The 27066-nt window shown below is 32.2% G+C and overlaps 4 protein-coding genes across 7 annotated transcripts; 1 reads left to right on the top strand and 3 right to left on the bottom strand.

Moving 5' to 3' along the window:
* The first annotated feature begins 3026 nt into the window (after window positions 1-3026).
* Window positions 3027-7908, top strand: LOC137815064 (flocculation FLO11-like protein). 2 transcript variants are annotated; one of them, XM_068618095.2, is made up of 6 exons: window positions 3212-3356; window positions 3480-3797; window positions 3992-4109; window positions 5401-5515; window positions 6108-7205; window positions 7403-7908. In XM_068618095.2, the coding sequence occupies exons 2-6, from the start codon at window positions 3599-3601 to the stop codon at window positions 7658-7660; spliced, it is 1788 nt and encodes a 595-aa protein (XP_068474196.1). In that variant the 5' UTR covers window positions 3212-3356; window positions 3480-3598; the 3' UTR covers window positions 7661-7908. The 2 variants fall into 2 exon arrangements, with proteins under 2 accessions (XP_068474195.1, XP_068474196.1); XM_068618094.2 differs by having other exon boundaries at window positions 3027-3797.
* A 786-nt stretch (window positions 7909-8694) lies between these two features.
* Window positions 8695-14392, bottom strand: LOC137815062 (anthranilate synthase alpha subunit 1, chloroplastic). Of its 3 annotated transcripts, XM_090300477.1 has the most exons (11): window positions 14124-14392; window positions 13611-13786; window positions 13352-13541; window positions 11101-11252; window positions 10761-10873; window positions 10430-10676; window positions 10289-10345; window positions 9984-10136; window positions 9529-9609; window positions 9357-9443; window positions 8696-9261 (listed from the first exon to the last, which is right to left on the bottom strand). In XM_090300477.1, the coding sequence occupies exons 1-11, from the start codon at window positions 14287-14289 to the stop codon at window positions 8938-8940; spliced, it is 1746 nt and encodes a 581-aa protein (XP_090156603.1). In that variant the 5' UTR covers window positions 14290-14392; the 3' UTR covers window positions 8696-8937. The 3 variants fall into 3 exon arrangements, with proteins under 3 accessions (XP_090156577.1, XP_090156603.1, XP_090156630.1); XM_090300451.1 differs by having other exon boundaries at window positions 8695-9261; window positions 10289-10676; XM_090300504.1 differs by lacking the exon at window positions 8696-9261 and having other exon boundaries at window positions 9348-9443.
* Window positions 14393-15154: 762 nt separating this feature from the next.
* LOC137815063 (anthranilate synthase alpha subunit 1, chloroplastic) lies at window positions 15155-19690 on the bottom strand. Its single transcript, XM_090294431.1, has 11 exons — window positions 19385-19690; window positions 18596-18780; window positions 18308-18497; window positions 17777-17928; window positions 17261-17376; window positions 16928-17174; window positions 16771-16827; window positions 16455-16607; window positions 15939-16019; window positions 15752-15838; window positions 15155-15655 (listed from the first exon to the last, which is right to left on the bottom strand). The coding sequence occupies exons 1-11, from the start codon at window positions 19563-19565 to the stop codon at window positions 15332-15334; spliced, it is 1773 nt and encodes a 590-aa protein (XP_090150557.1). The 5' UTR covers window positions 19566-19690; the 3' UTR covers window positions 15155-15331.
* A 1710-nt stretch (window positions 19691-21400) lies between these two features.
* LOC137815042 (auxin transporter-like protein 1) lies at window positions 21401-25530 on the bottom strand. Its single transcript, XM_068618063.2, has 9 exons — window positions 24815-25530; window positions 24543-24724; window positions 24116-24301; window positions 23877-23989; window positions 23508-23691; window positions 23304-23401; window positions 22407-22614; window positions 22031-22288; window positions 21401-21778 (listed from the first exon to the last, which is right to left on the bottom strand). The coding sequence occupies exons 2-9, from the start codon at window positions 24711-24713 to the stop codon at window positions 21566-21568; spliced, it is 1431 nt and encodes a 476-aa protein (XP_068474164.1). The 5' UTR covers window positions 24714-24724; window positions 24815-25530; the 3' UTR covers window positions 21401-21565.
* Between the last annotated feature and the right edge of the window lie 1536 nt (window positions 25531-27066).

Genomic DNA, 27066 nt, shown 5'->3' with positions numbered 1-27066 from the left:
AGTGGTGTTTTCCCTTTTTGGTCTTTTTTTTTTCTTTGTCATTAATGTAATAATATATATAATAATACCTTTTATTTTTATTATTTTTCAATCGTAATTATCATATTATGATATTTCATACTTTATTATATATATTTTTTGTTCTTTATAAATAAATTTGTTGTACAATTCACTCTATATATAATATTTTTTTATTATAAATGTCCTGTAAGATATCTACATTGTTATGTATTTACATACAATCTAAATCAAAATCAATGAATATAAAAAACTTTCAAAATGTATAAATAAATTTGTATATGCTTAGATAATATTATTTTTATGATTTTTTTCATGTTTCGATAATATTAAATAACTCGTATTTTTTTAAAAATAATTATTTAATAGTATCAAAATAAATTATTCAATTGTACAAAAAATAATTTAAAATATTTCAACTAACTCAAAGTTTCACAAAAATACATCATATTTCATTATTTAAATATTTATAAATACAAAGGTAAATTTGTAAACTTATATTTTACATTTTTAAAAAAAAAAATAAAAAAACCTCACAGCATTACATCACTCACAAACTTTCCTCACACATTCATCCTAACATACTCCAATCCAAACAACCTCATTTTCTTCTCAAATCCTCACACATTTACTCCTTCAAATGTTCACACATCCCACTCATCAATCCAAACATGGGATAAGTGTTAATAACAACGGATATTAACCAATAATTTTGGAGGATCACAATAATATATTTAATTTAACTATAATTTTAATGTCTAATATTCCTGTAAAGTTACTAAAGTTTATTATCAAGTATCGTGAGTGAAATTCCCTTTCTCATACACAAGTTTCACACCACCCATGTGAACAAATAATATAAAACTACTACATCTTCATTATGCATTTATATAAATTTAAAATTATACGAGAATGATACGACATGATAAATTGGCAATTTTTGTCTAAATGACATATAAAAATATAAATAACATTTTACAACTTGATTTATTTGAAATTTTGTTCTAATAATCACTTACATGTTTTTTTTTGTGATATAATACTACTCACTCAAGCTATATCACTTCTCCGGATAAACATTACTTCTTTTTGTTTACCCTATTTACTTAATCCATATAACTTTTATTATCACATGTACCACCTATAAAATCTTAAAAAATATCAATTATAAATGCAATAATTTTCATAATATTTATAAAATTGTACATCTATATACTTTAAAATACTTTATTAAAGTTTATTTTGTGAGAACAACAACTTCCCAGGTATACTTTAATATTAAAGAGTGTTTAAAAACAATGAAATTATAAAAATATAGAATTTCTAATGAAATAAAAAATGAAACTTTTTAATTTTTTTATCCATTTAAAATTTATTTAAAACAAAATTTTACATCTTACATATTACACTCTTTTTTATTTTTCTTAAAAGATGAATTAATTTTATACGAGAATTATATGTCGGTGAATAAATATTATGGAGACTTTTTCCTTGTACTAATTATTGACGCAATTGATAACAAGTATTTATTCTGTCTTTTAAAATCAATAATAATATATTTAAATTACATCGTTGAACACATCAATTCTTAAATATTCCTAAAGTAAAATGTTAATAGACACTAATTAATACGCTGAAATTAAAATTTAATTATAGATTCTGTAGAGTAAGATCATGAAAATAAAGTAAACAAAAATAGTAATGAGAAAAAAAGGGAGAAAAATAATGTCAGAATATTGTCCTTTAATACAATACATGTTTGTTACTTATAAATTAAATAGTATAGTTTTTTTTTTAGTATAATGAGTAATTTAAATTTTATGAATATTTGTAAACAGGGTCTCCAGAGAAATAATTAACAGTTATTACTCAAAAATCATCTTAATAATATTTCATAAATTTAAGTAAAGAAATATTTCGTATATTAAAAAGTTTTATTTAGTGAAAAGTAGAATTTAGTATGTTGTATTTTTATATTACATATACTTTTGTCTACATTTTTGTACCTTTATTTTCTTCAACGTAGTTAACATTTACCGCAACAAAATTAACTTGAAAACATAATGCTAAATCATACAGAGCTAAATTCAACATCACTGTGTTGTATTTGAACAACTGAATATGAAAACTCTTATTTAAATATGTAAAACAATATTTTTTTATTAATTCATATTTGCTAATAATTTATTCAATGTAAATGAAGTTTTCAAGATAACATGTGTAAACTATTTTAGTTTTTCTCTCCATATTTCAAAAAATTCGTAATTTTGGTTTGCATATATTTTATTTTATTTATTTTGAACTCTAAATATAATATATTATCAAAATAATGATTTAATCAATTAAAAGTAAAAACAAAAAAACAAACATATACAAAATTACAAACTATATAAGAATTATGTTTCTAAAAATAAGAAGACTATAACTACAAAAAAATAAAAATGAACCAAAAGTATATTTTTAACGGAACGCCTGAAGTTAACATTAAACTCTTCTAACATATCACTGTCATAAACAACGTAAACGCAATTTCACGTGAAATTTTTCACTAAAGTAATGTTTTTATAATACAATTAATTAATTTAAGCAATAATTATCAAACTATTAAAATATTGAATTGGAGACAGAGGAATGCCACCTTTGGTAGTTTTTTTTGTACTATTGTTCGTTTTTAGAATGAAAATAATAACAGTTTTTGCTAGTGTCACTCCAATACTGAAAAATTATTACTAGCTTTGAAATATGGAAGACCATATTTTATAAATTAAAAAATATCTAATTGAGAATTTTGTTTGAAGCAAGAAAATATGAAAAATGTATTAATGCTAAAAAAATTAGGAAAGTTGAATATTTTAATTACAGTATTTGGAGAGACATTCTAACATAATTGGACTACACGAGACTTCATTTTGGAGTCACATTTTCCATTTAAAAAATTAAATAATAATAATAATATGTTTTTTTTTTGTTGTGATATGATTAATTTAAGCAATAAATATGAATTGAAATTGGGGAGAGTGCATGGCTTCTAAGGAAAGTCACCGTTGCTAAAATTCAAAAATAGAAGTTGGAAGAGGAGGGGTATTTTGGTGATTATCTACCAAACCATGAAACGTTGCATCAAACCAATAGGAACCAATATCTTTACGATGTCCTATCCACAATAAATTCCCAATTTTGCATCTCAACAGTTACTCATATTACCACTCACTGCCACTGTCTCTCTCTCTCTCTCTCTCTCCACCGTCAAACTCAACCTTCCCGTTTTCCGATCCCTATCCCCCACGCGCCTCTTGCTCCCACCTTTCCCACGCGACGTTGGCGTTTTCTAGAACGCGGTTCGTTTTTTTTATCTCTTTATGACAATGTCGTTTTGTTCGAGCTGCGACCGTTTTGTTTTTCTCGCTGAGATTTGAACTTCGCGAGATATTCAGCGGTTTCTTTCACTATGGCTTTTGTAGAGTTCTCTGTGTAGGAAACCGCTGTTACTGGTTCTCTGTGCTTGTGTGTGGAGTCAGCGAGAAACTCGGCTAGGTTTTTCGGTTGTTAATTTAGGGTTCGTGTCGTTTGGATTTTGGGGATGAATCGGAGTTTCAGGGCTCAGGAGTCGCAAATGCACTCTGCGTTGAAGCGGAGGGAGCAACAATTTGGGGGTTTTAGGGCGTCGGTGATGAAGGAGAAGGAGGAGGAGCTCGCATTGTTTCTGGAGATGAAGAAGCGCGAGAAGGAGCGGAGTGATCTTCTGCTTAACGGCTCCGAGGAGTTCGATGCACCTCTCGGTATAGATTTGTGCTCGTTAGTTTATTTATCTGCTTTTGGTTTTGAGATTTTTGAGGATTTGCTTATTTGCAGTGTTTAGTGAACTGAGACGAGCATGTGAACTTTTGTCTGGTCGTTTAACTGGATGAAGAACTAGAAAATGATTGTGTTGTTTGGATTTCTGTTTGTTATGTTGCATGTTTCATGGTTGCAGGGTCGAATGCCAGCGCGAATCCCATATTTAGCATTTCGTCGTCTACGCCGGCTCCTGTGAGGAAGACTGGTGTTGATGAGTTTCTCAATTCGGAGAATGATAAGAATGACTATGACTGGTACGTCGTACCCTTCTAATAGCATTTTGGTTCCATATGTGTTTATTAGTGCAATAATGGAATTTTCGCTGCATAAATAGCTATACGATATCCCAATATGGTGGCTTCTAGAGGGCACCATTAATAGGCATGACCCCCTAATCACACTTGCTCATGCATAGGAGGAGAGGCTTGAGGTTTCTTGAGTTCTTGACTGGCTTTAGAACCCCTCACTGATTGTGTTTTTAGATCATTTCCTTATGGAGAAGTCTTTCCTTTTTTCCTTTTTCTTTTCCTTTTTTCAGGTAGGTTGATAGTACATATATTTTGTACCATATTTCATATCATATGAAATAGCGTTACTAGTATTTGATAAGAACTTTGGAAGAACCACACCACGAGAGTTAGCTTTTGTAGTGGGAAAGGTCAAGACCTTACCCCACACTAGAATCCAAGGCAAACTGTGAAATGCCAGTATCATCATCATCGCCCATGCTGGTCGATTGCATCTGAGAGATATGGTTACCTATTGATAAGAACCTTAGCTTAGGTGAACCGTACTTCCAGTGTGGGACTCAATTCCCACACCTTGTACATTTGTCCCACACCTTGTACATTTGGTATCATGGGGCTGAGCTTGTTCACCTATGCTCCCAGTAAAAGGCAAAAAGAAAATGTAAGAAACGTAGTATGGTTTGCTTCAATGCGTAAACAAAATCCTCAGGACCTGGGTGTGTGGACTATGAGGTAGTAATTTTTTACCCTGATATTATCAAATAAAATAGAATATTATCGTGGTGTTAATATATTTGGGGTTCATTTCAATGTTTTAGTTGAATCTAAACATTTCAATAATTTTTTCCTATAACAAGTTGTGACGCAAAAGTTGATTTTAATTTATGGAAAATTTTCCCCCATTTATTAAATTGCTTAGTTGAGGACTCTGTTCTAACTGACTCTAAATGCAAAGTAAAGCCAAATAAATTATTACTACCTCTGTTCTCATATATAAGAGAAAAAAATTACATTTTTCTTGTTCTCAAATATAAGTAAATTTTAACTAGTATTTCATTTAATGATACCTTTCCTAAAATACCTTAACTTTAATTAGTGTTTGACTTTTGGTTACACTATCACAATATGTTTCGTTTGTTTTACTATACCACCACTTTAGAAAGAATATTAAGAGATTAGTAAAACGTAATGAATTAACTGGTTTCCTTAATTTGTGGGAAGATTTTTTTTTTTTCCTTATATATGAGAACATATATTGTTATTCAAATTGGTGCTTAGTGTGTTTCATGTGTTTCAGGCTTCTCACTCCTCCTGGTACTCCTCTTTTTCCTTCTTTGGAAATGGAAAGTCGAAGGACTGTTATGAGTCAGCTTGGTACTCCAACCACACGTCCTGTAGCATTAAAATCGAGGGTAAGCATTTTGAGTGAAGCTTTCAGATTATGTGAGTTATTTTATTTATAGTGGATGCACATCTTTTGTGTCTGGTTTGAAATGACTAATGGAGTGGTACTTTTCCTTGTAATTTTTGGTCTTAGAAATTTTATCATTATTATTATGCTGTATACCCGATGATGTGGTGTGGACTTTCTGCATAAGTAGTTGAACATGTTTAAGATGTGATCACTATATTTTATTAGAGTTATTATATATTTTGGGTTTCTGATGACTTACTAGATATTATTTGTTATTATTTACTGCCCCCTCATAGCAATGACGTCTTTGGTCTATATGGAAATAGCTTCCCATCATATTGCATGTTTTACATATTTTCCGTAACATGCTTTGGTTGAGATCTAAGTATAACATTGCAATGAATATGTATCAAGACTTTTAGATTGAGGTAAATTGTCCATTATTTTGTTCTAAACTTTATATGGTGATAAAAATGATGACTCTCTTTGATTGATCCATGTTGTCACTGATCTCTCATAGGGAGAATTGGCATGGCTGTTGTTAGTGTCAGGATTTCAATATTTTTCTTATTGTTTCCTTGTGGTTATAGTTAGCAAATCATCAATCAGAGCCTGCTGTGAGGACTAATTTTGTATCTAAACAACCTGCTTCCTCTCCTGGGTTGAGCTCTTCAAGTGGGGGAACCAGGAGGCCTTCATCATCAGGGGGTCCAGGATCACGACCTGCAACTCCTACTGGACGCCCTACACTAACTGCATCTTCAAAATCATCAAGACCTTCGACACCTACACGGTCCACCTTACCTTCAACTAGGTCCATGGCAGCTACATCTAAGAACACAATTTCCACAGTCAAGCCTGCAGTTTCTACTACAAAGCCTCTGAGTTCTGCCGCTAAGACTCCAGTCCCTGCAGCCAAATCCACAATTCCTTCAAGATCCTCTACGCCCTTGTCAAGATCTGCTGCAAGATCATCTACGCCAACTAGCAGACCTACTTTACCTCCTTCCAGGTCCACATCAAGAGCATCTACCCCAACCAGGCGACCCTCTTTACCATCAAATGAACCCAGCATATCTGCTTCTTCAGTTAAAGCTTCTTTGAACCCTAAGCCAGCTACTGTGACATCAAGGCAGCCAACTCCTGTGACAACAAGAAAGCCCGCTCCTGTGAACTCAAGGCAGCCAGCAGTACCATCACGTGGCAGTTCACCAACAATGAGATCAAGACCATGGAAGCCGTCTGATATGCCAGGTTTTTCACTTGATGCCCCACCTAATTTGAGAACAACATTACATGACAGGCCTCTGTCAGCAACTAGGGGCAGGCCCGGAGCACCTACTTCTCGGTCTTCATCTATTGAGCCTTCTTCTAGTGGAAGACCCAGGCGACAGTCATGCTCTCCTTCAAGAGGAAGGGCTTCCAATGGTGTTGCTCATATCAGCGGAAACTCTATGCCAGCGGTTAGTCGAGGGCGCTCCAAAGTAAATGACAATGTTAGTCCCGTTGTAATGGGCAACAAAATGGTTGAGAGGGTAATAAATATGCGAAAACTAGCACCACCAATGATTGATGACAAAAACTCTCCGCGTAGTAATCTGTCCGGCAAGTCAACCTCATCTCCAGATAGCTCAGGTTTTGGAAGAACACTTTCTAAGAAGTCGTTGGATATGGCGATTAGGCATATGGTGAACATCTTCCCTGCATCCTATTTATTGTCTTTCCTAATGAAAATAAACTTGTCATGCCATACCTGCATATAAATCACCACTCTTCTCATAATTGCTAGCTGATTACCTTGTTTTAGATGCGTGCTGTAATCCAATTTTCTTATTTATTATCTTCTCCGGACATCATGATTTTAATTGTTTTATCTTTTGAATAGGATATAAGGAGAACCATTCCAGGCAATTTACGGCCATTGATGACAAATATTCCGGCATCTTCTTTGTATAGCGTGAGGTCTGGATCTCATCATGGCCGAACAATCAGTGTTTCAGGCTCTCCACATGCCACAAGCAGTAATGCTAGTTCGGAACTGAGCGTAAACCAAAATGGAATTTGTTTAGATAGCAGTGAAGTAGATGATGATATTGGCAGTGAGAGATGTGGTCAATCCCCTGCCAGTGTTCGGGGAAGGTAAACCTTTCGCACTTATTTAAATAGCACCAGTGTTCATCCTGCATTGGAGCTCAGCTAACCACGCTTTTACTAATGTAAAGCATCTTGGAAGCTATGTAACCTCATGTAGTGGGAGGTACTCTGATTTGAAGTAGATGATTATCTGTTGTAGCTGTAATGCTCATTTTTTTAAACAAGCCGAGGTTTATCCTCCATTTATGAAAATTGAGCTTAGTATCTGGAAACCCTAAGCCAGATATTTATATCCTATGTCATGTCCATGTAAATGCTTCACAAATTCGCATTACGCTTCACTTTTTCTTTTTTTTTTAAATAATTGACAGCTTTATAAGCCTAAGCAGCGAATGGATGAAAAATAAGATAATTTACGAAATAAGTGTTTTAAAAGTTAATCGTTGGTGAAATTGATTCAAATATTTCAAACTATTAAGGCTTGTTCATATTTGTTGGTTATCATTAAACGATTTATACTCCGTTAAAAAAATTAAAGTGAATATTTTGATATCTGGGAAAAGGTCAAATCAGTTTAGTGTGTCTACAAGACTATTTATAATATTTATCAAAACAAATCAAATATTCAGGACTAAATAAAAAAATTAAAACATACTACAAGGACAAAAAAAAACTTAGAGAGACGGTCAAGTTTTTTTTTTTATCAGCACGGTCAAGTGATAATTATTTTAGAGACAAAAACTAAACACAAGAGAAAAAAGAATATCATTTTTATTTTAAGAACTAAATATGTTTTAGATTAAATATTTCAAAAAGTAAAAATGAAAGTTGCATATATAACATAGGTCTCTGGTACCAAAATAACAAAAATACAAAGAACATGCAACTTTAACGTAAAAAATAAATATATTTACCAATTTTTTTGTATTCAAAATAAAAATGATTTAATATTTATTTTTAAATACCTAAAATCATTAATTAATAGGAAATATGTGTTGTCATCCGGACACTCACTACGAGCAATCAATATTTTGTCTACATAATTAAGTATTTAACAACTTAAATTGCAAGTGCTTGAATTCTATTTTGTAGAAAACAAAACTTCAGGTATCATGACATAAAATTCAAACAAATAAGTGACAATTTAAAAAGATAGCCATGATGTTGTAATGATTGAAGTGTGCAATAGTGTGATGTGTATAGATTCATACAAGAAACTAATTTCTTCCACAAATAAAATTTAAGTTTGGTGGTCCATGAGGCTTTTAATGAAGAACTTCACTATATGCATTTGCTCATGACTATATTATGATGAGATAATTGAATTCAATGATCAACAAAAGCTGACTCTGCCAAGTCAATAGCACGAGCAAGAGCAGCAGCTTTGTTCTGACACTCTTGGTGCTCATCAGCAGGAACACTATCAGCAACTATACCAGCGCCAGATTGAAGATAAGCAATCCACTCATGACGTTGGTCGAGGTCTTTGTATGAGTACATTGTGTCATACCTTGTTCCTGTTGGAAATACCATTGTCCTTAGAGCAAGGGCAATGTCCATCTCACCAAAGAAAGATATGTATCCAAAACCTCCACTGTAAGGCCCTCTCCTTGTCACCTCCAGTTCATCTATCAACTCCATGGCCTTCACCTGCATCCACCATCCATCACATTAGATAATGGGCTGTCACTCCTCACACCAACCACAGCTATGTTCCTATCACAACCCAAATCACCTCAATTTACCTTTGGTGCTCCACTCACAGTTCCAACTGGCAATGCAGAACGCAGCACATCCCAGCTACTCAAATGCTCTTGCAATTCTCCAGTTACCTACAAAAAATAAAAATCAACATTTCTATTGAAATGGAAAGATGCAATTCAATACTGACTTGGTTGAATACCAACTAACACTTACCGTTGAGCTTATGTGCATGACATGGGAATATCGTTCGATATTCATAAGTTGTTCCACTTTCACAGAACCACTTTTTGCAACCTACAAAAAATCATTTTTGTTTTCAGAACCATCACAACTTAAAGTACCAAATAAGCCATCTTTTCAGAATGTCAGAATAAATTACTTTCTCCATGTGATCACACAAACATTTTTTTCTGCTTCATGATATGTAACAAAATCAACTATTAACAACATATTAGTTTCTTACAAAGAAATGAAGATTACTTAATTACTGCAAATCCACAACAATAACTTTTATGATCAATATCCATAAAATAGACAACTCAATTTAAATAAAGATACACATTAACACAGTGTGGCTTTTCCCGAACACCAACACAAGTTCAGATAAAAAAACTGATATCTATTTAAAGAAATAGGAGTATCTACTAAAATGAATATGTAGAACAAACCTTGCCAACATCATTGCGTCCCAAATCAACCAACATTACATGCTCTGCACATTGCTTTTCGTCTTTCAGCAGTATTGCTTCTAACCTTGCATCTTCTTCACGTGTATTCCCCCTTCTAGTTGTCCCAGCCAAAGGACGATTCACAATCTTATTCTGTTCATGAAAAAAGTTCTTAATGCCCTAGTTTGTTTTAAAATGTATCAGAGTAATTTAGCAAACCTAATATAATTTTATTTAATTTATGACTAAGATAACAGTGGCCAAGTAAGAAGTATAATTCAATTTGTAGATGTACATAATCCTACCTTCTTTATACGAGTAAGAATTTCTGGACTTGAAGCAACTAGAATACACCCCCTGGCCTGATTAGGAAATACATAATAGTCAAAAGATGAAAAAGCAAAACGACAAAAACTTTCTTGAATGAAGGATGCACAGAAATAAACCTGCAAATAGGCCATATATGGACTTGGGTTCACAACTCTCAATGCTCTATAAATTTCAAATGGATCAGCAAATGTCCTTCTTTCAAATCTCTGACTCAACACAATCTGGAAAATATTCCCTGCTTTAATATGTTCTTTGGCCTGAAGAACTGCCTCCTTGTATGCTTCAGTTGTCATGCTCGACTTCTTTAAAGGTGGACCAAAATGGTGAGTGTGTAAATCCACAAAGCCTGGCGCCAGCCTTGGACTATGAAATGCACATTTTAAGTTACTCTTGTTCAGCCATAACATGTACATCATCAACCATAGAAACGATCCACAGATGACTTACGATTGAGTTTGTAATTTGGAAGCTAATTTTTCTAATCGTTCCATTCCATCCTTGTAAGCACTCTCAACGGAGGGGTACCGATCAATCCTCACCCAATGAATCAAATATGCTTTCTGTTATCAGTCATGAATGAGTCCTAAATATAATCCATATCAATGCAATTATACGATGCAATTCTAACATTTTGTGCAAGCGTGTGAATTGAGTTTTTGTTGAAATGATAAGAAGACATACTGCAAATTTCAACATCAGAAACAAAAGACTGTCATGGAAGGATTACCAAGTTAGATACCATACCAACATTGAGACAGCATTTGTGAAGCAAAGAAAGAAAAGGTACCTTTTCTACATGGTCAAACACAATGACATTCTCGTAGAGGCCCAGATGTATGTCAGCAAGGTTCCTATCATCTTCTGGAGCATTTGAAAATGGTAGCTTTTTCTTTTCCACATAACGAACTGTATCATACGAGAAATAACCTGCCCAACCACCTAGAAGAGTAGCTTGAATAGTTAATGTACAATGAATAACGTAATTAGAAAACCAAAATCTTAATCATCTAAAACCACAAGAAATCCAAAACAGAAAATACAAATCTTAAGAATTTTTTGTTTTGACTAAATTGTTTTCACTAAAAAGTGTTTTAATTCATATTTTTAATAGCATGGTACTATTATGATATGAAAAATTTGGCTAAAATTATTAATGACCTTGGTTATTAAAAAATACATATTTGGAGAATGATCATAGTAAAAAAAAGACTAAGTATATATTGATAGAATTTTTTGTAATTTTGCATCTTTTGTTGGTTGGTTTTGCGAGAGGGAAAACTCTTATTGTTATTATAAGAAAAATATTTACAATGGGCTCTTTGAGATTTAAGTTTCTAAATGCAATTTTGGAAATGATTTTTTTTATGACATGCGATATTGGAGATTTATGTTTTGTTATTAAGATTTTTGAGTAATTTTAATTGGTTACAATGTCAACTGTGATATATTATAAAGTTTTACAAAACATTACATGGTTAAGTAATTTAAATTATGGTATGGTGTATTTCCATGGAGAATTCAAATTCAATAATTTGTTTTTGGTTCAAACGGGAAAAAAAGTACAGAAGTACTTGTTTGAGTACGAATAGTTGTCAATTTTATGAAATTAGAATTTCTTGTACTTAAAGGTTATTATATTAAATATTTATAGAAAAATAAAACCTAAGGCAATTAAAATCATGGTTTTAACTCAATCTTTGTGAAGGCATGAACAAGGTTTAAGTGATAATCAAAATAAATCTTTAGTTTGAGTAATTTTTGGATTATAGTAAAAACTTTTATGTTTTGTAATCACATTTTGACACTTTTGTGACTAAATTGATGGGTCAATTCTTTTCTAATTAAAATTAAAACAAGAAACTATTTTTTTTATCGAATTGTTTGAGAGATACAACATGCAAAAACATTATAATTTCAATCATCAACTTTATAAATTAAATTTTCATTTGTTGTTTGTAATAGAATAATAATATTTTTAATTTATCTAATTGAATACATTGATTAATAAGTTAAAAATTTAGAAAATATTTTCGTAATTAAATATGAATTTTAAATAAATATATATATTTAAAAAATCAAAACTTAAAAGTTACAAAGTTATTAAAAAAATTGAAAAACTGAACCCTTTTCATATCCTAAAAAAGTTTACTATCTGTTAGCAAAAAATGATTATTTGGCGTCCACTATTTTTAAAACAATCTCTCGATAACTTCTTTTAATGATCAAATATTATATTAAGACGATAGTGTAAATATAAATAAATTTTTAAAATAAAATAATATATATATAATTATAATTATAATTAGGTGACAGAAAGAATATTTGGACATTTCCAAAAGAATACTCTCACCTAATAACCAATTTTAACAATATAATAATATATATTAAGATTTAAAATTAAAAAATATATAATATTTTTATCTTTGAATGATGTTAAATGAATATATTTTACTTTTTAATAATATCAAATAAATGTATTTTATGGTAGTGTCAAAATATCACCATTTATGCAACATACTAATACCAAACACTTTATAATTTGAAACTTCTGAATAGTTACATTACCTTTGAAATCCAGATGTAAAATCTTGATAATCAAAGCAACTATATTATAATAATATAAATAGATTCAGATAAATTAAATAAACTTGTGATGTGACAAATCAATAACATAATGTTATTGCAAAATATATTTTGATAGATTTAAAATAAATATATATAATAAAGGATAAATTTAAAATTAAATTATATAAAAACATATTAAAATAATAATATTAAAAGTTATAATGTATTTATATAAAAAAAATGTGAATTATTAATATATCATTATCCATAAGATACCTTTCTTCGTTTGTAGGTGTGTCTCTTAAATAAAAGAGAAAGAAGGACACTGTCATGCCAGACTTCCCCTATCTACGTCAACATTTATGCATGATAATACCATATAAATTCAGCCCCATTATTCATATACACTTATATATATATATACACACACACACATTTATTGTAGGAAGAAATTATAATCCAGAAATGCTTACCACAAAATGCATCTGGAAGTTCATCAATGAGACAGGGTTTCCAACCTTCTGAGATTTCTTTTGGAATCATGATGGGGTCATCAACAAATTTCTCAGTTAAATTCCCAGATTCATGATCAATAATCGTGACCTTATTTTCTTTTGCCACAATCTCCATTGAAGGATGAGCTCCAACAACACTATAGCGCCCCTGCAATAAAAAAATCCTAGTAAAACATCTGAAAAATTCAAAATCATAAAAGTGCTAAAAGCTACTCACCACACTGGAAGCATGATAACTTGGTTCTGCAGACTCAAAGAGAAAGCTTGGAGCCTCCCGATCATCTTCTTTAAGCAAAATCCGGTAAGCAAGAACAGGAGTAAGTTGGTCGGAGAATATGCACTGATAGAGAGGAATCAAGTTCCCCTTCTCTGAAGCCTCTTCAAACTTTGTTCCTTCCTCAAATGCAAAAAGTAATACATTTTTAGTCCAAGATTTGAAAAGCCATATCACAAAAGCAAGCCAAATGCAATGCCTATTCACAGCATACTTTCTCATTCACCATAGAATATCCAAGAACTAATCCAAACATGGAGAAAAGATCATAACTTGATGATCAACATACTTACCCATTTCTCATGTTTTCCTTAAGATTAAAAGCAGCACAAAATACCCATTCAGACATAGTAGAATGCATTCAAACATGAAACATTATTGAATCTTTGTGAACAAGAAAGTCAGTCACCTTGTGATTCTACCTACAATTTCCAAAACAAGAACAAAAACACTTACGATGTGAAGAGCACCTCAACGTGAGAGGAGCGCATGAGAGTGAAGCGGCGGTGAGTGTAGCCGGAGAGAGACGGCTGCAAGGGGGAACCAAGCGGCGAGAGAAGGATAAGGAGGCATTTGCAGAAGTGGCGGAGGCAAGAGACATTGGAATCGTTGCGGAAAACATCTTTGTAAATTCTGTTAGTGTAACCGTTTCTGGCTCTAATTCTAATGTGGAGAAATTTATGCATTCACTGAATGAATGAAAAGTTAACAATGAATCTTTTCGTTCCTAATTTATAGGATAATCATGTTGAACTTTTCTTTTGGAAAATGTTGACAGAGAAAAGCACGTCACATTGTTTTAGAAGTTTCAATGCAATTGCAACTCTTGTAAGGACAACACTCCTTAAACTTCAAGACATATTTCTCCAAATCCTTTTCCTGTATTATATTTATCTTTCATGTCTATTATCATAAACATTGTTTGTATTTTAATTGCTATGTGAGATTATACTATTTTTTTCATGTTTACCATTTTTAGGCTTATCGTTTATTTTTTTCTCTCATAGAGAAAAAACCTTATTATTTAATGACCAAGTAATATTTTTAGATGCATTTCAAAATTTGTGCAACAAGTTTACTTCTTATTTATTTATCTATTTTGTTTCTCTGAATAAACTTATATCAACATATTCAATTATTTTCTTTCTATGGCTTTCATATTTTACTTCTTTATTTTAAATATTTTGGTTTTTTTATTTATTTTGAGAACATTACTCATTATATTAGTGATTATTAGTTTAAGTTGATTCACCCTAAACTAAAGCCGTAGATCAATAAACTATTAGAAAGAGAAAATAATCAATTTTTTGAAGTTTCATGGCAAAATGTTTTATATAATGCATGTTAACCAACAATTATCCTCCGAGGGGAAAAAAAAACTAAAAAGTAACATGTTATACTCTTGATAATAATAATAATAATAAAAAACAAGATTTAACCATATAAAAAAACAAAAAAAAGAGTTTAAAGAAACAATGAGACTCATATTTGAACTAGAAACTAAGTTCATTCCTTTGATGGAAATTTGAATTTGTAGAAACATACTCCTCTCTCCACATTCACATGATTGAAAGACAGTGATGCTCATATATATTCACCTATCTAAATGAAGTTTAAACTTGAAGCTCTATCAAGTCTATATGCAATCAGGAGTTAAAGTGAGTTCATTTATCAACAAATGAGGACTCAGCCAAGTCAATGGCACGTGCAAGACCAGCAGCTTTGTTTTGACACTCTTGCTGCTCATCTTCAGGGACACTGTCAGCAACTATACCAGCACCAGCTTGAAGATAAGCAATCCACTCGCGGCGTTGGTTGTGATCTTTGTATGAGTACATTGTGTCATACCTTGTTCCAGTGGGAAATACCATTGTCCTCAGAGATAGAGCAACGTCCATCTCACCGGATAAAGAAATGTATCCAAATCCTCCGCTGTAAGGCCCTCGTCTTGTCACCTCTAACTCATCAATCAACTCCATTGCCTTTACCTGCAACCACATCATCACAGTAGATAATGTGTATCAATCCTTACACCAAACACAGTTCTGTTTTTATTCCAAGCAAATGACCTCGAACTTACAAACCTTTGGTGCTCCACTCACAGTTCCAACAGGTAATGCAGAACGCAGGGCATCCCAGCTAGTCAAATGGTCTTGCAACTGTCCAGCAACCTACAATACAATAAATAACCAACATTTTTATCCAAACACAATGCTATTAAATACTATCCACTATTTTGACTTAATTAATTGAATATCAGCTAACACTTACCGTTGAGCTTATGTGCATGACATGGGAGTATCGTTCAATATTCATTAGTTGTTCCACTCTCACAGAACCACTTTTCGCAACCTACAAAAGGGATCTCTTCATTTTCAAAACCATCACAACTTAAAAGTATCCCAAAATATAAACCATCTATTGAAAATGCAAGAATAAACTACTTTCTTCATATGATCATCCAAAAAGCTTTGTTAAAGATACCCGAGCAAAGCACCTATTAGCTATATAACAAGTTGAACATTGAATTTTACTAAACACATACACAGGTTTAGATTAAGGATTAAAAACTACAGGTACGAAAGCATTGCTTAACTCCAATTATTAGCTATGCTTCATATTTGTAACTGAATATTTTGAAAATGAAAAGGAGGTCTGACTCCAAGTTGTGTCATTGACTTTTTAGTCCTTCGGATTAGTCAATTGGATTTCTAGTTTGGGACAAGGGAAGGAATATAATTTGTAAAGAAATAAGAGTATCCATTAAAATGAACATGTAACACTAACCTTTCCAACATCATTGCGTCCCAAATCCACCAACATGACATGCTCTGCGCACTGCTTCATATCTTTCAGCAGTAATGATTCTAACCTTGCATCTTCTTCAGGTGTTTTCCCCCTTCTAGCTGTCCCAGCTAATGGACGGTTCACAATCTTATTCTGTTTGTGAAAAAATCAAAATAACTATAAGTTCTAAACTAAATAATAGACTAATTTAACAAACTTAATAGGGTTTTTTTCTAAGATTTTATGCCAACCATAGCAGTAGTCAAAGAAAGAAGTATAATTTAATTTAAAAATCTATAATATTTACATAACATACCTTCTTTATACGCGTAAGAATCTCCGGACTTGAAGCAACCAAAATACATCCTCTAGCCTGTTTAGCAAATAGAGATAATCATCAAAAGATGAAAATAGTTGAAACATAAAACCTTCCTTAGTGAAGGAAACAATTTCAGATGTTACACAAAATAAACCTGCAAATAGCCCATATATGGACTTGGGTTCACAACTCTCAATGCTCTATAAATTTCAAATGGATCAGCAAATGTTCTTCGCTCAAACCTCTGACTTAACACAATCTGGAAAATATCTCCTGCTTTAATATGTTCTTGTGCCTGAAGGACTGCTTCCTTGTATGCTTCTCTTGTCATGCTTGACGTCTTTAATAGTGGACCATAATGGTGAGTATGTAAATCCACAGAGCCTGGAGCCAACCTTGGACTAGGAAAACCACACTTTAAATTAATTTTGACTCAATCATAACATGTACAATCATTCGAGGGAAAAGTGATCAGCAGATGACTTACGGTTGGCCATCTTGTAATTTGGCCACCAATTTTTCTAATCGTTCCTTTCCATCCTTGTAAGCACTCTCAACAGAGGAGTATCTATCAATCCTCACCCAAACAATCACATATGCTTTCTGTTATGTACAATACGAATAACAAAGAAATATTGAAGTTATGCATTAGTCCTAAATATAATCCATATCATACAGTTAAATAATAGTGAAATAATTGGAGAGTCATTTCACAACTTTTATCCTTTAAATATATGTCCAAAGATGTAAAAAGCCATGTTTGTGAACACTAAAAAGTGATAAGATTTTCCCTTGGTAATTCAATGAAACAAAAATCCAATTAAAAACTAAAAAAGAAAAGAATATAACATTTTGTTTATGAGCATCTGAATGGACTTTTTCTCAAATGATAAAAGGATATTCTATACTGTAAATTAGAAATACTGAGCTAACAACATTAGAAAAAAACTGTATAGTGAGAAATACCATATTAGATGGCAATATTTACAGGGAGAAAAGATACCTTTTCCACATGGTCAAACACAATCACACTCTCATATAAACCAAGATGTATGTCAGCAAGGTCCCTATCATCTTTTGGAGCATTTGAGAATGGTAGCTTTTTCTTTTCTACATAACGAATTGTGTCATATGAGAAATAACCTGCCCAACCACCTAGACAAGCAGTTGAATGAAACAAGTTAATGTACTATGGATAATATATTTAGATAAATAAAAAAATGCTTCGAAAATACAATCCTCTGTCTCAAGCACAGGTGTATGTGTGTGAATACACACATGTGACACGCACATGTAAATAAGTCACCTAACATACAGAGAAATCAAGATCCCCAACCTCTAGATTTCAAAAGCAGATACTGTGTAAAAGCATAATCGACAAGCAGATTTAATATTCTCTACTATCTTAGGATATTTTTTTATCAATAAGCTTTCTGTCATTGTGAACACCCCACATTATATGTTAATAAATAAATGATTTGAGAATATCCTATCTTAGTACACATGAGTTGAGTTATGATTATAGAACTCTTACCACAGAATGCATCCGGAAGTTTATCAATGAGACAGGGTTTCCAGTCCTCTGAGATTTTTTTGGGAACCATTATAGGATCATCAACATTTTCCTCGGTTAAATTTCCAGATTCATGGTCAATTATTGTAACCTTATTTTCTTTGGCAACAACTTCCATAGTTGGGTTAGTTCCTACAACACTATAGCGTCCCTGTAATCCATCAATCAATCCAGTGTAGAATATTAATAAAGACACATTCAACTCAACTCAACAATTTGATATCATAGAACTACCAAAAGCACACTCACAACACTTGAAGCATGGTAGCTAGGCTCTGCAGACTCAAAAAGAAAGCTTGGAGCCTCTCGATCATCTTCCTTGACTAAAGTTCGGTATGCAAGGACAGGAGTAAGTTGGTCAGAGAATATGCACTGACAGAGAGGAATCAAGTTCCCATTCTTTGAAGCCTCTACAAACTTTGCTCCTTCCTCAACTGAACAGTAATATTCATTTAGTCCAATATTAACAAAAAAAAAGTTTATGATCAATAATAACACAAGAACAATTAACCAAATGTTCATGAATGGAAGCCCCAAAGCTATCCGAAGATTCCTTCATTCATCTAAAATCAATTATCACAGGATATCAAAAGTTTATTCAACCATGGAGAAAAGATTAAGCCTCAAAAGCTTGCTTGCGCGAAAAAAGGAATTAGAAATGATGATTGTGGTTTGTTTGAACTGATTTGGAGGGATTGGATCAGTGAAGAAAGTTTTGTGGACTCCATTGATTATTGTCGGTTTGTGTACATGTGAGGGAAAAATCCATATATTTCCTTTTCAGTTGTAAATACCAAATAATTAAAAATAATAAATAAAATTATTAATAACAGCATCTCTTGGTCAATCCTTTTCTTACTTCTTTTTCTTCTCTAACAAAAAGATCATAAACTTTTGACTAAACATAGTTGCCTATTTATCATTATTGCTATCAGAGATCTAACACATTCAAATAACCATTTGCTTCAAATGAAGAATTTACATTGCATTGCATTGGAACTTGAAACAAGACTACCAAAAAAAAAAAAAAACACTGACCGTCGTAAGAGTTTGGGAGTGAATAACACCTCCATTTGATAGAAGCCCGTGAGGGTGAAATACGGACAGCATAAAGACCATCGCCGCCGCCGAAAGGAACAATGTGGCGGCCGGTGAAGGCTAGAGAGACCTTTGCTGGCATGAGCGAAGTGAGAGACATTGGAAATGTAGGAGGAAGCATGTTCACGAATTCAGCTACTGCAAAGTTCTGATTCTCTATATTTTTTTTTCTTCTATGTTTCAAGTTCCAATGCAATGCAGGGTAAGAATCGATTCAGTTACATACTATTTTATTTTATTTAATAAGCAACTGCATCTTCATATTTGTTTCCTTTTATAGTGAGGGTTTAAGTACATGGATTCAATTATCCTTATATTATATTTGGCATCCAATTAATTTTTTTCTTTATAATTTTTTCAATGTATATCATAACTGTGTTTATTATCTTCCTTTGAAGTATTGGTCGGTTTAATTTTATTAATTGATATAATGAAATTTGGTCTTCAACTAATTAATTTTTATTTTTTATTTAATCTTTTATTAATTATTGTCCAACTCATTCTTTAAAAGAACAAGGACATCAGTGAGGAAGAAAACTTTTAAAAAAGTTAAGAAATAAATTAAAAAATGAGAAGACAAAAATAATATTCATATCAACCCAAAAAAGTAAACAAGAAAATAAAAACGATAATTGTAATATGTTATACTTTTATTTTATTTTTAATAATGTTTTAAATTTATAATACAATGAAAGTCTTAAAAAAGTATATAATATAATATAATAAATAAATCCACAGAATTAAACAAAAAGCTATAGTCAATTTTTCTATTATAATATAATATCTCATATATGGCTGTATGATTACGTAGGAAATAACTTATTGAATCATGTGTAGTATTTATTTATATATGCAATTGTCATATAATATGTGTGATTGAATAGTCAATGAAATGTAAATACAAATTGTAATTAAATATTATTTTTTGTTTTTGATTTTTTTAAATTAAAATTAAAAGCGTAGGTTAAAAAGTAGAAAACGTAAAAAAAAAAGTCAAATACAAATGCAATTTGCATTTAAACATTAATTTCATTACAATAAAAAATTATGTAACATAATCAACTTAATTTATTACTTATTTAAATTATGTTATAATATTTATTTAAATTATAACGATAAATTATCTAAATTATATTTAATTATAAATAACTTTTTAAAAATTTACTCATTTCCACAAATTTTCTTTTCTTTTTCACAGGTGCCCTTGTATTCCTTTGAAAATACTTTTATGAAAGAAACTTTCTCCACTCCTCCATGCCTTTCTTACACCATATATTTCTTTTTATTTCCATTTCCCATATTTATCTATGCCATAAAAATGTTCACATGTTGTTACTTACATGCTTGAACGTATGATATGCAAATTTTCTCACGTATTACACATCCATCATGCATGCATGTTGTTCTCTACTGAGGAACATATGTACTATGCAATTTTCTCATCTTCCATTTTCTCTCTTTCCTACACTTTTTACTATTCTTTGCTCAACCAACCTCTCTTTGAAAAGCAATTGGGCCCAATTGCTTGCTATGACAAAATTGTATCATAAAAACATGATTAATTTATTTGAGCAATGTTTTAAAATCCTATTTATTAAAATTCATTATTTTAATAGTAGCGTTTAATAGTTTCTTTATAAAAAAAAAATACTAAAACCTTTTTACGGGGGAAAAGAAAAACTCTTGTTAAAAATCAGAATAGAACGGATCCAGTCTCATGAATTGAAACCGAACACCGTGGCCTAGTGTTAGCCATAATGATTGAAATGATGATGAGGTGTAGAGTGGAGTAACATGGTGTTATTGAAAATGGAAGCTATAATAGGGACTTGTGGTTCATACCTTCTGCCAACCATCAATCCCTAGACTAGCTATGTTCATGTTCATGATGACCCCAAGTGATTAAGAAAATAAGTATCATGATCATAAAAAGCAAAGTAATAATGTTGTAGGAAGTATTCTAAGAAATTGTTGTATAATAACATATCTGCCAAAGCAATATGGCTTTCTACATAAAGATCATATGAGATTAAACTGGACAAAATAGGGATAATTCAGCAGCATCAAAAGGGGTGATGCAGATGCCACCCTACATAGAAATAAAGAAACATAGTTTTTTTCTCAGTGATGCAGGGTGTGGTTAGTCAGTTTGGGTGGACACTGGTAGCACTTGGCAAATAGCCCAAATGTGTCAACCTGTTTGATGAAGTTTGTCATGCTGGCCCACCCTCCAAACCCAAAGCCCACCACCAGAACCCACACCACCACAAGTGCATTCACCACATACATCACCGTCCAGTTTGGAATGAAGGAGGGCAATTTCTCTGCAGCATTCTGTTTAAAATACCAAAATGAATAATCCATATCAGATACTATGTGTTGTGATAAAAAAAATACTACATGATACAATGTAATTTCCACCAACTTCTGCTTCTCACTGCTCTTATGATGAACTCTTTCAAAGTTGAAACAAAGATATTAAGATAAGATGAGCATTCGATACATGCTTGTTTTTAGTAGGCAGGGTTGTGATCATATTTATTTGTTGTTTCTTCCTGATAAAAAAAAATGAGAATTGAATTATACCTGTCTTGCAGTGGCAGATCTGAAGGTAAGCATATGAGCAGAAGCAGGAATGATGTAAACGGTGAAGCTGACCAAAAGGGCCCCAACAGCTGAATTGATGGGTCCAAAGAAAGGGAAAATAATAGCCAAAAACCATATTGGTATCACCACAGGCAACCTGGCTAGAGCCCTCAAGCATATGCTCTTTGTGTCATGCATTCCGATCACTTTCTCCCACACAAAATACAATGGCGTACAAGCAAACCCAAATGTTATGAACTGCAAGTTACACAGAAAAACACCAACTATTAGTTACTCACTAAGAACCTAAACATCACTAAGATCTCGACTAATTCACATGATGGTTTTGAATTACGTAAGAAAAGTATGCATGGACCTGGTGAATGAGCATTAGGATGACACCAGCGTCACGCCAGCCAGTGCGTGGGAGAAGTGAGAAGGCATTGGAGTGATCCAAAAGTTGGTCACCAAAGGCCCAGTAAACCGAAATAGCAGAGGGTAGAGTGAGGGTGAACACATAAAATGTAGCATAAAGATATATATATTTGAACTTCTGAGGCTTCCACATTGCATGCATGATTTCCCTGAAATAGTTATATCACATGCTCCTTATTACTTCATTGAAACTTTCATCTACAAATGACACATGAGATTCCCAATATATATTTCATTTCGAAAATATGAACTACACTAAATGGAAAAACAAACCACCCATTGAATTTCCAAGATTGTGTATTTTAATGCTAAAAAGGTAAACACATGCTTTTGGCACCATTTTTAGCTTAGTTGAACTATGAAACAATTCATGGTGAACAATGCCTGAAAGACAAACAAACATAATTTAATGTGTGCGTTTATGTTCGAACTTATGTGCCTCTAGCACCTTTCACTGGAGTGAAATAAATAACTAGGACGTACCGGTACCACAGGGTAAAATGTGGCTCCCTTGTTATTTTAAGGCTACAAATCCAGCTCTAAACGAAGTAGAAAAAAGTTGAAGTGGGGTTTGATATTTTTACTGGTAATGCAGAGAATCACAGTGAGCCAAGACACCATCGTAATGGTTATTCAAAAGGGTTGCATAAAATGTTTGTCTTATTTCCAAGGGACATTAGAAATGAATGCAGGATGATAAAGGTGCAGTTGAAGAAAGGGACCGTGCAGTGAAATTCTCCAATTATCTTTCTTTGGTGTCTGTCCTAGACAATAAAGAAAAAACAATATCATGATTGTCTTGTCCAACTTAATAAGCAAAATATTAAAAAGTGCATACACTGTGACGGCGTGCCCGCCGAAAGTGTAGAGTATGTTGGTGGCGCCTGTGAAATACAAAACCAACTTTTTTGGGCTCGAATGAGTCACATTCTCAACCTACCAAATAAAAAACAGTTTTTAAACCAAGTTTAGTTGAAACAATTTCAAAGGGTAGATACCCCACCAGAGAAAAACATTTAAGGTTGTTGTTGGTTTTGCTTACCCTGCCATGAACAAGTGCTGCGATGGTCAAATACCAAGCAGTGTATGTGGTCATGCCAAGACCAAGGAAGGACCATATCCTGTAGTTGTGGAATGATGGAATGAACACTGTGGTGGCACAACATGCCCCAAATATGTAGGTCCAAGTCCTCTTGTCCAAGTGGTCATTTATGTAGTATATATTACTGCATATAAAGACAAGAGTCTATATAAAACTAAACAAGTTAAATCTTTTGGATCATACATATCTAGCTCAATCAATTCACACTCTTCTATCAGGCCACTGTTGCACATTCTAACCCTGTATAATAGTTCCAATGACATAAGAGTTATCCACACAAAAATGAAAAAGTAATGAGGAAATTGAAACCTGGCACAAGCTATGAGCTGGATGACAGATCCAAAGAGGAGAAAAGTGCAATTGAAGGCCAGTCCAATGGCTTTCCAGTATGGACCCAGCAAGCCTTCCAACACTTCAAACCACTGCAAAGAAATTGAAGGGAAAGTTGTTGATATTAAGAGTAAAAACAAAAATGGCACTGTATAGAGTGGAAAAGGGGGTAAAAAGTGGTTCAATTGTTTGTTATCTGGGTTCCTTGGATATCTAACCTGGATGACATGGTTTTTGAAGCTGACATTCTCTTTCTCTTTCCGGCTTCTGTACTCAATGTACAGAATGCTAATTAAATAAGCAGTATAACTCCCAAGCAAGCCATACAACACTTGGAATATGATCCCTGAAACCATCCCCAGCTGTGAGAAAGAGTAAGGCAGAGTCAACAGAACCTGGGCAACCTGCACATCACAAAATCACAAAAAAAATTGTACATTTTCCTGCTTTAGAACAAACCAAAACGGTGTTCAACCTCAGAATCTCATCTCCTATCATGAGAAAAAGAATTCGTTGACTCATTTTTTTAGGTGAACACAAGTAACAAAAAGCCAAAACCAATTTATGTAAATCATGAGATTCATTTGAAAAAATGATCTTTCAAAGCAAATGCTATTATATACACATAAACCTGAGTATAGCTACCTGATTTGAGGCACAGCTGAACCAAGCATCATAGGCAGAACCACCATGCCAGAGAGCATTTTTGAAGCTAAAATGTGACGTCTCTCCTTTGACTTCCTCTCCCTCTTCACGCTCAACCGTTTGGGTGAGGCTCGACACCATGGCTTCTTCAGCTTGCTTCTGGCGCGACATCTCTTTCCAATCTGTCAAGACACATACACACAGAGTGTCAGAGTTAGGAACGAAGCTGAAACCTGACAAGAGAGGAGACTTGGGTGTGTGAAGGACAGTACCAAATTATTCAAGAAGAGAACAAAAGCAAGAAAACTGAGCAATGTTGAAAGGGTTTATTGCTCTTGTTGATTTATAACTGAGAACTTGGAAGGTAGCGGTTTAAGGTGCAACAAATAAGGGAAGGTTCCTTGTAACTCCTTCCAAACCAGCGTGCTTATCTCATTTTTCCTTACGATGGGGCAGTTCTTGCGGCTTTACCACTCACTCGGATAAAGTTTCATAATTGCAAGCCGAAGCTCCTATCTCCTACCACTCAACCAGGTTTTAAGTTCAGGGTGTTAAATGCACGAGGATTTGGCAGAAGAAGCAGCTAGTGTAGTAGCAATTTCAATGCATGTAGATTGCGGAAACCCAGCGAGCAAGTAACAGTTACTGTGTTATTAAATAATGGGAAATGAAAAAGGTGAGATTGGGAGAGTTAAGCTCAATTCTTGGAGTTGGAGAATGGAAATCTGACAGAAACGTAAATGAGAGAAACCATAGGCAATAGGCAAAACAAGAAACAAAGTGTTCAAGTTTCAATTCAACTATGGTTACATTTGTCACAGTCTTTTGTTTGCCTTCGCATTCTCTTTATAGTGTGTCTTTTTTTTTTCTGTATTCTCTCTATCTCTTGCTATTATTTGTCTCTGCTGTCACTCGAGACTTTTTGCAAATGGTTGGTGAGAAATGAGAATGTGACAGTAGAATAGTAATTTTCAGACATTTGTGTGACAGTGACACTACTCATTCCACCATTTTTATTAACATGTATCCACAGATCAAGATCTTTCAATAATAATGATAAATAAACTGGGAAACAATTTGAAAATGTTTATTGGAATTATTTCATAGATTATTTAAGAACATTTAATTTAATGGTACCGTAAGTTCGTATTAAATTTTTATCATCATTCATCTGTGAATGCATTAAATGTGTGTTTAATTTTGCAAGCGTTAAATCAAGGAAAAAGTTTTGTTAACACTCCAAACAGTAAGAAACACCATTCCACAATCCATTATAATAATATAATAATATTTGAAATTAAAACTTAAAATGAAAATAGTTAAAATATTAATTTATTTATTCGTTAAGAATGTGTTTTTACTGTAAGGTCCTTAAAACAAACGTTAAATTTCTTCATTGACAACTAAGCCTCTTTTAACAGTTGCGACCTTCTCCTTTCTTTTTACGCGGATTAATAAATTTAGTTATCATTCAAACATGTTAGTATAATTTTAGCTTTTGTTTGAATTAATGTAACATCCTATTTATATTAGATAAATACTATATCATAAAGTATATATATATATATATATATATCATTTATAAAATATATCAATTTTCATAGGAAAATTAAAATATATATATATACATACACGTATTAAATTAAAATATTCAAAAAAATAATAATAATAATTAATTTAGAGTTTGATCAGTTGTAACGACAACTTCTGTGTAATAAATTAAGATTACATATCTTAAAACCAACACAAAATATAATTTTTAATTTAAAAGAATCCATTTAAAAACATATTAATCATATACATCCTCCAATTTTAAAGTATTAAACACTAACCGTCTATAATTATCTCAGATTCACATCACTCGTAATAGAAATTCTCTAATAAGTTCTTTTAAAACTTATACTCAATAAAATGGACCTCTTGACTACCATCACTTGGTACTCTTTGTCTATATAGTTTTAGTATATCATGCAGCCATGATAATCTCTTTCACATAAACTCACAAATCAATATATTTTCTTAACAATTTCAATACAATTTTTTCTTTATTAAAAATATTATGTTTTTGTCACGCTTTCACTTTTTTCATCAATTATTTCAAACATCGTATATTCATTAAAGATCAAATATTTAACTTATAAATATATAAATAAATATTCATTAAAATAAAATAAAAAACTATTATTACACAATAACTACGTAAGCAAAATGAGAATAAGTTAATTAAATTTTATGTGAAATTTTAATTATATATTTATTTGAAAATCATTTAGAATATGTAATTATGTGTTTTCTTGAATAAATTTTTGGTTTGATTAAATTATAAGTTTGAATGAAATTGTAATCTAGACATAATATTTTTAACAAATAAAATACCATGTTGAAATTGTTAGGATGTGCATTGGCTAGTGATTCATCTAAAATGATGTATCTTGATTCTACTTGGGTAATGAAGTTATATAGATAAAGTTATTCAGATGGTGAGTGTTAAAAAAAGGTTATTATGAATGAGTCAATTGTTTGA

Source organism: Phaseolus vulgaris, chromosome 1 (assembly GCF_051622355.1).
Source record: "Phaseolus vulgaris cultivar YP4 chromosome 1, ASM5162235v1, whole genome shotgun sequence".
NCBI classification, from domain to species: domain Eukaryota; kingdom Viridiplantae; phylum Streptophyta; class Magnoliopsida; order Fabales; family Fabaceae; genus Phaseolus; species Phaseolus vulgaris.
This window is presented reverse-complemented; position numbering and strand designations above follow the sequence as displayed.

Bases quoted from the DNA above. Each gene is read 5' to 3' on its own strand.
- LOC137815064 (XM_068618094.2), top strand. From the start codon at position 3,599: ATGAATCGGAGTTTCAGGGCTCAGGAGTCGCAAATGCACTCTGCGTTG. The intron at 3,798-3,991 runs GTATAGATTTGT...TCATGGTTGCAG, and splicing joins GGAGTTCGATGCACCTCTCG to GGTCGAATGCCAGCGCGAAT. The intron at 5,516-6,107 runs GTAAGCATTTTG...TTGTGGTTATAG, and splicing joins CTGTAGCATTAAAATCGAGG to TTAGCAAATCATCAATCAGA.
- LOC137815062 (XM_090300451.1), bottom strand. From the start codon at position 14,289: ATGTTTTCCGCAACGATTCCAATGTCTCTTGCCTCCGCCACTTCTGCA. The intron at 10,874-11,100 runs GTACCTTTTCTT...GACTGATAACAG, and splicing joins TGTTTGACCATGTAGAAAAG to AAAGCATATTTGATTCATTG. The intron at 9,610-9,983 runs GTTTGTTCTACA...GATTTTTTGTAG, and splicing joins GACGCAATGATGTTGGCAAG to GTTGCAAAAAGTGGTTCTGT.
- LOC137815063 (XM_090294431.1), bottom strand. From the start codon at position 19,565: ATGCTTCCTCCTACATTTCCAATGTCTCTCACTTCGCTCATGCCAGCA. The intron at 18,498-18,595 runs GTGAGTGTGCTT...GATGGATTACAG, and splicing joins GCTACCATGCTTCAAGTGTT to GGACGCTATAGTGTTGTAGG. The intron at 17,929-18,307 runs GTAAGAGTTCTA...CTGCTTGTCTAG, and splicing joins ACTTCCGGATGCATTCTGTG to GTGGTTGGGCAGGTTATTTC.
- LOC137815042 (XM_068618063.2), bottom strand. From the start codon at position 24,713: ATGTCGCGCCAGAAGCAAGCTGAAGAAGCCATGGTGTCGAGCCTCACC. The intron at 24,302-24,542 runs GTAGCTATACTC...TGTGATGTGCAG, and splicing joins TCAGCTGTGCCTCAAATCAG to GTTGCCCAGGTTCTGTTGAC. The intron at 22,615-23,303 runs GTATGCACTTTT...TAACTATTTCAG, and splicing joins GGCGGGCACGCCGTCACAGT to GGAAATCATGCATGCAATGT.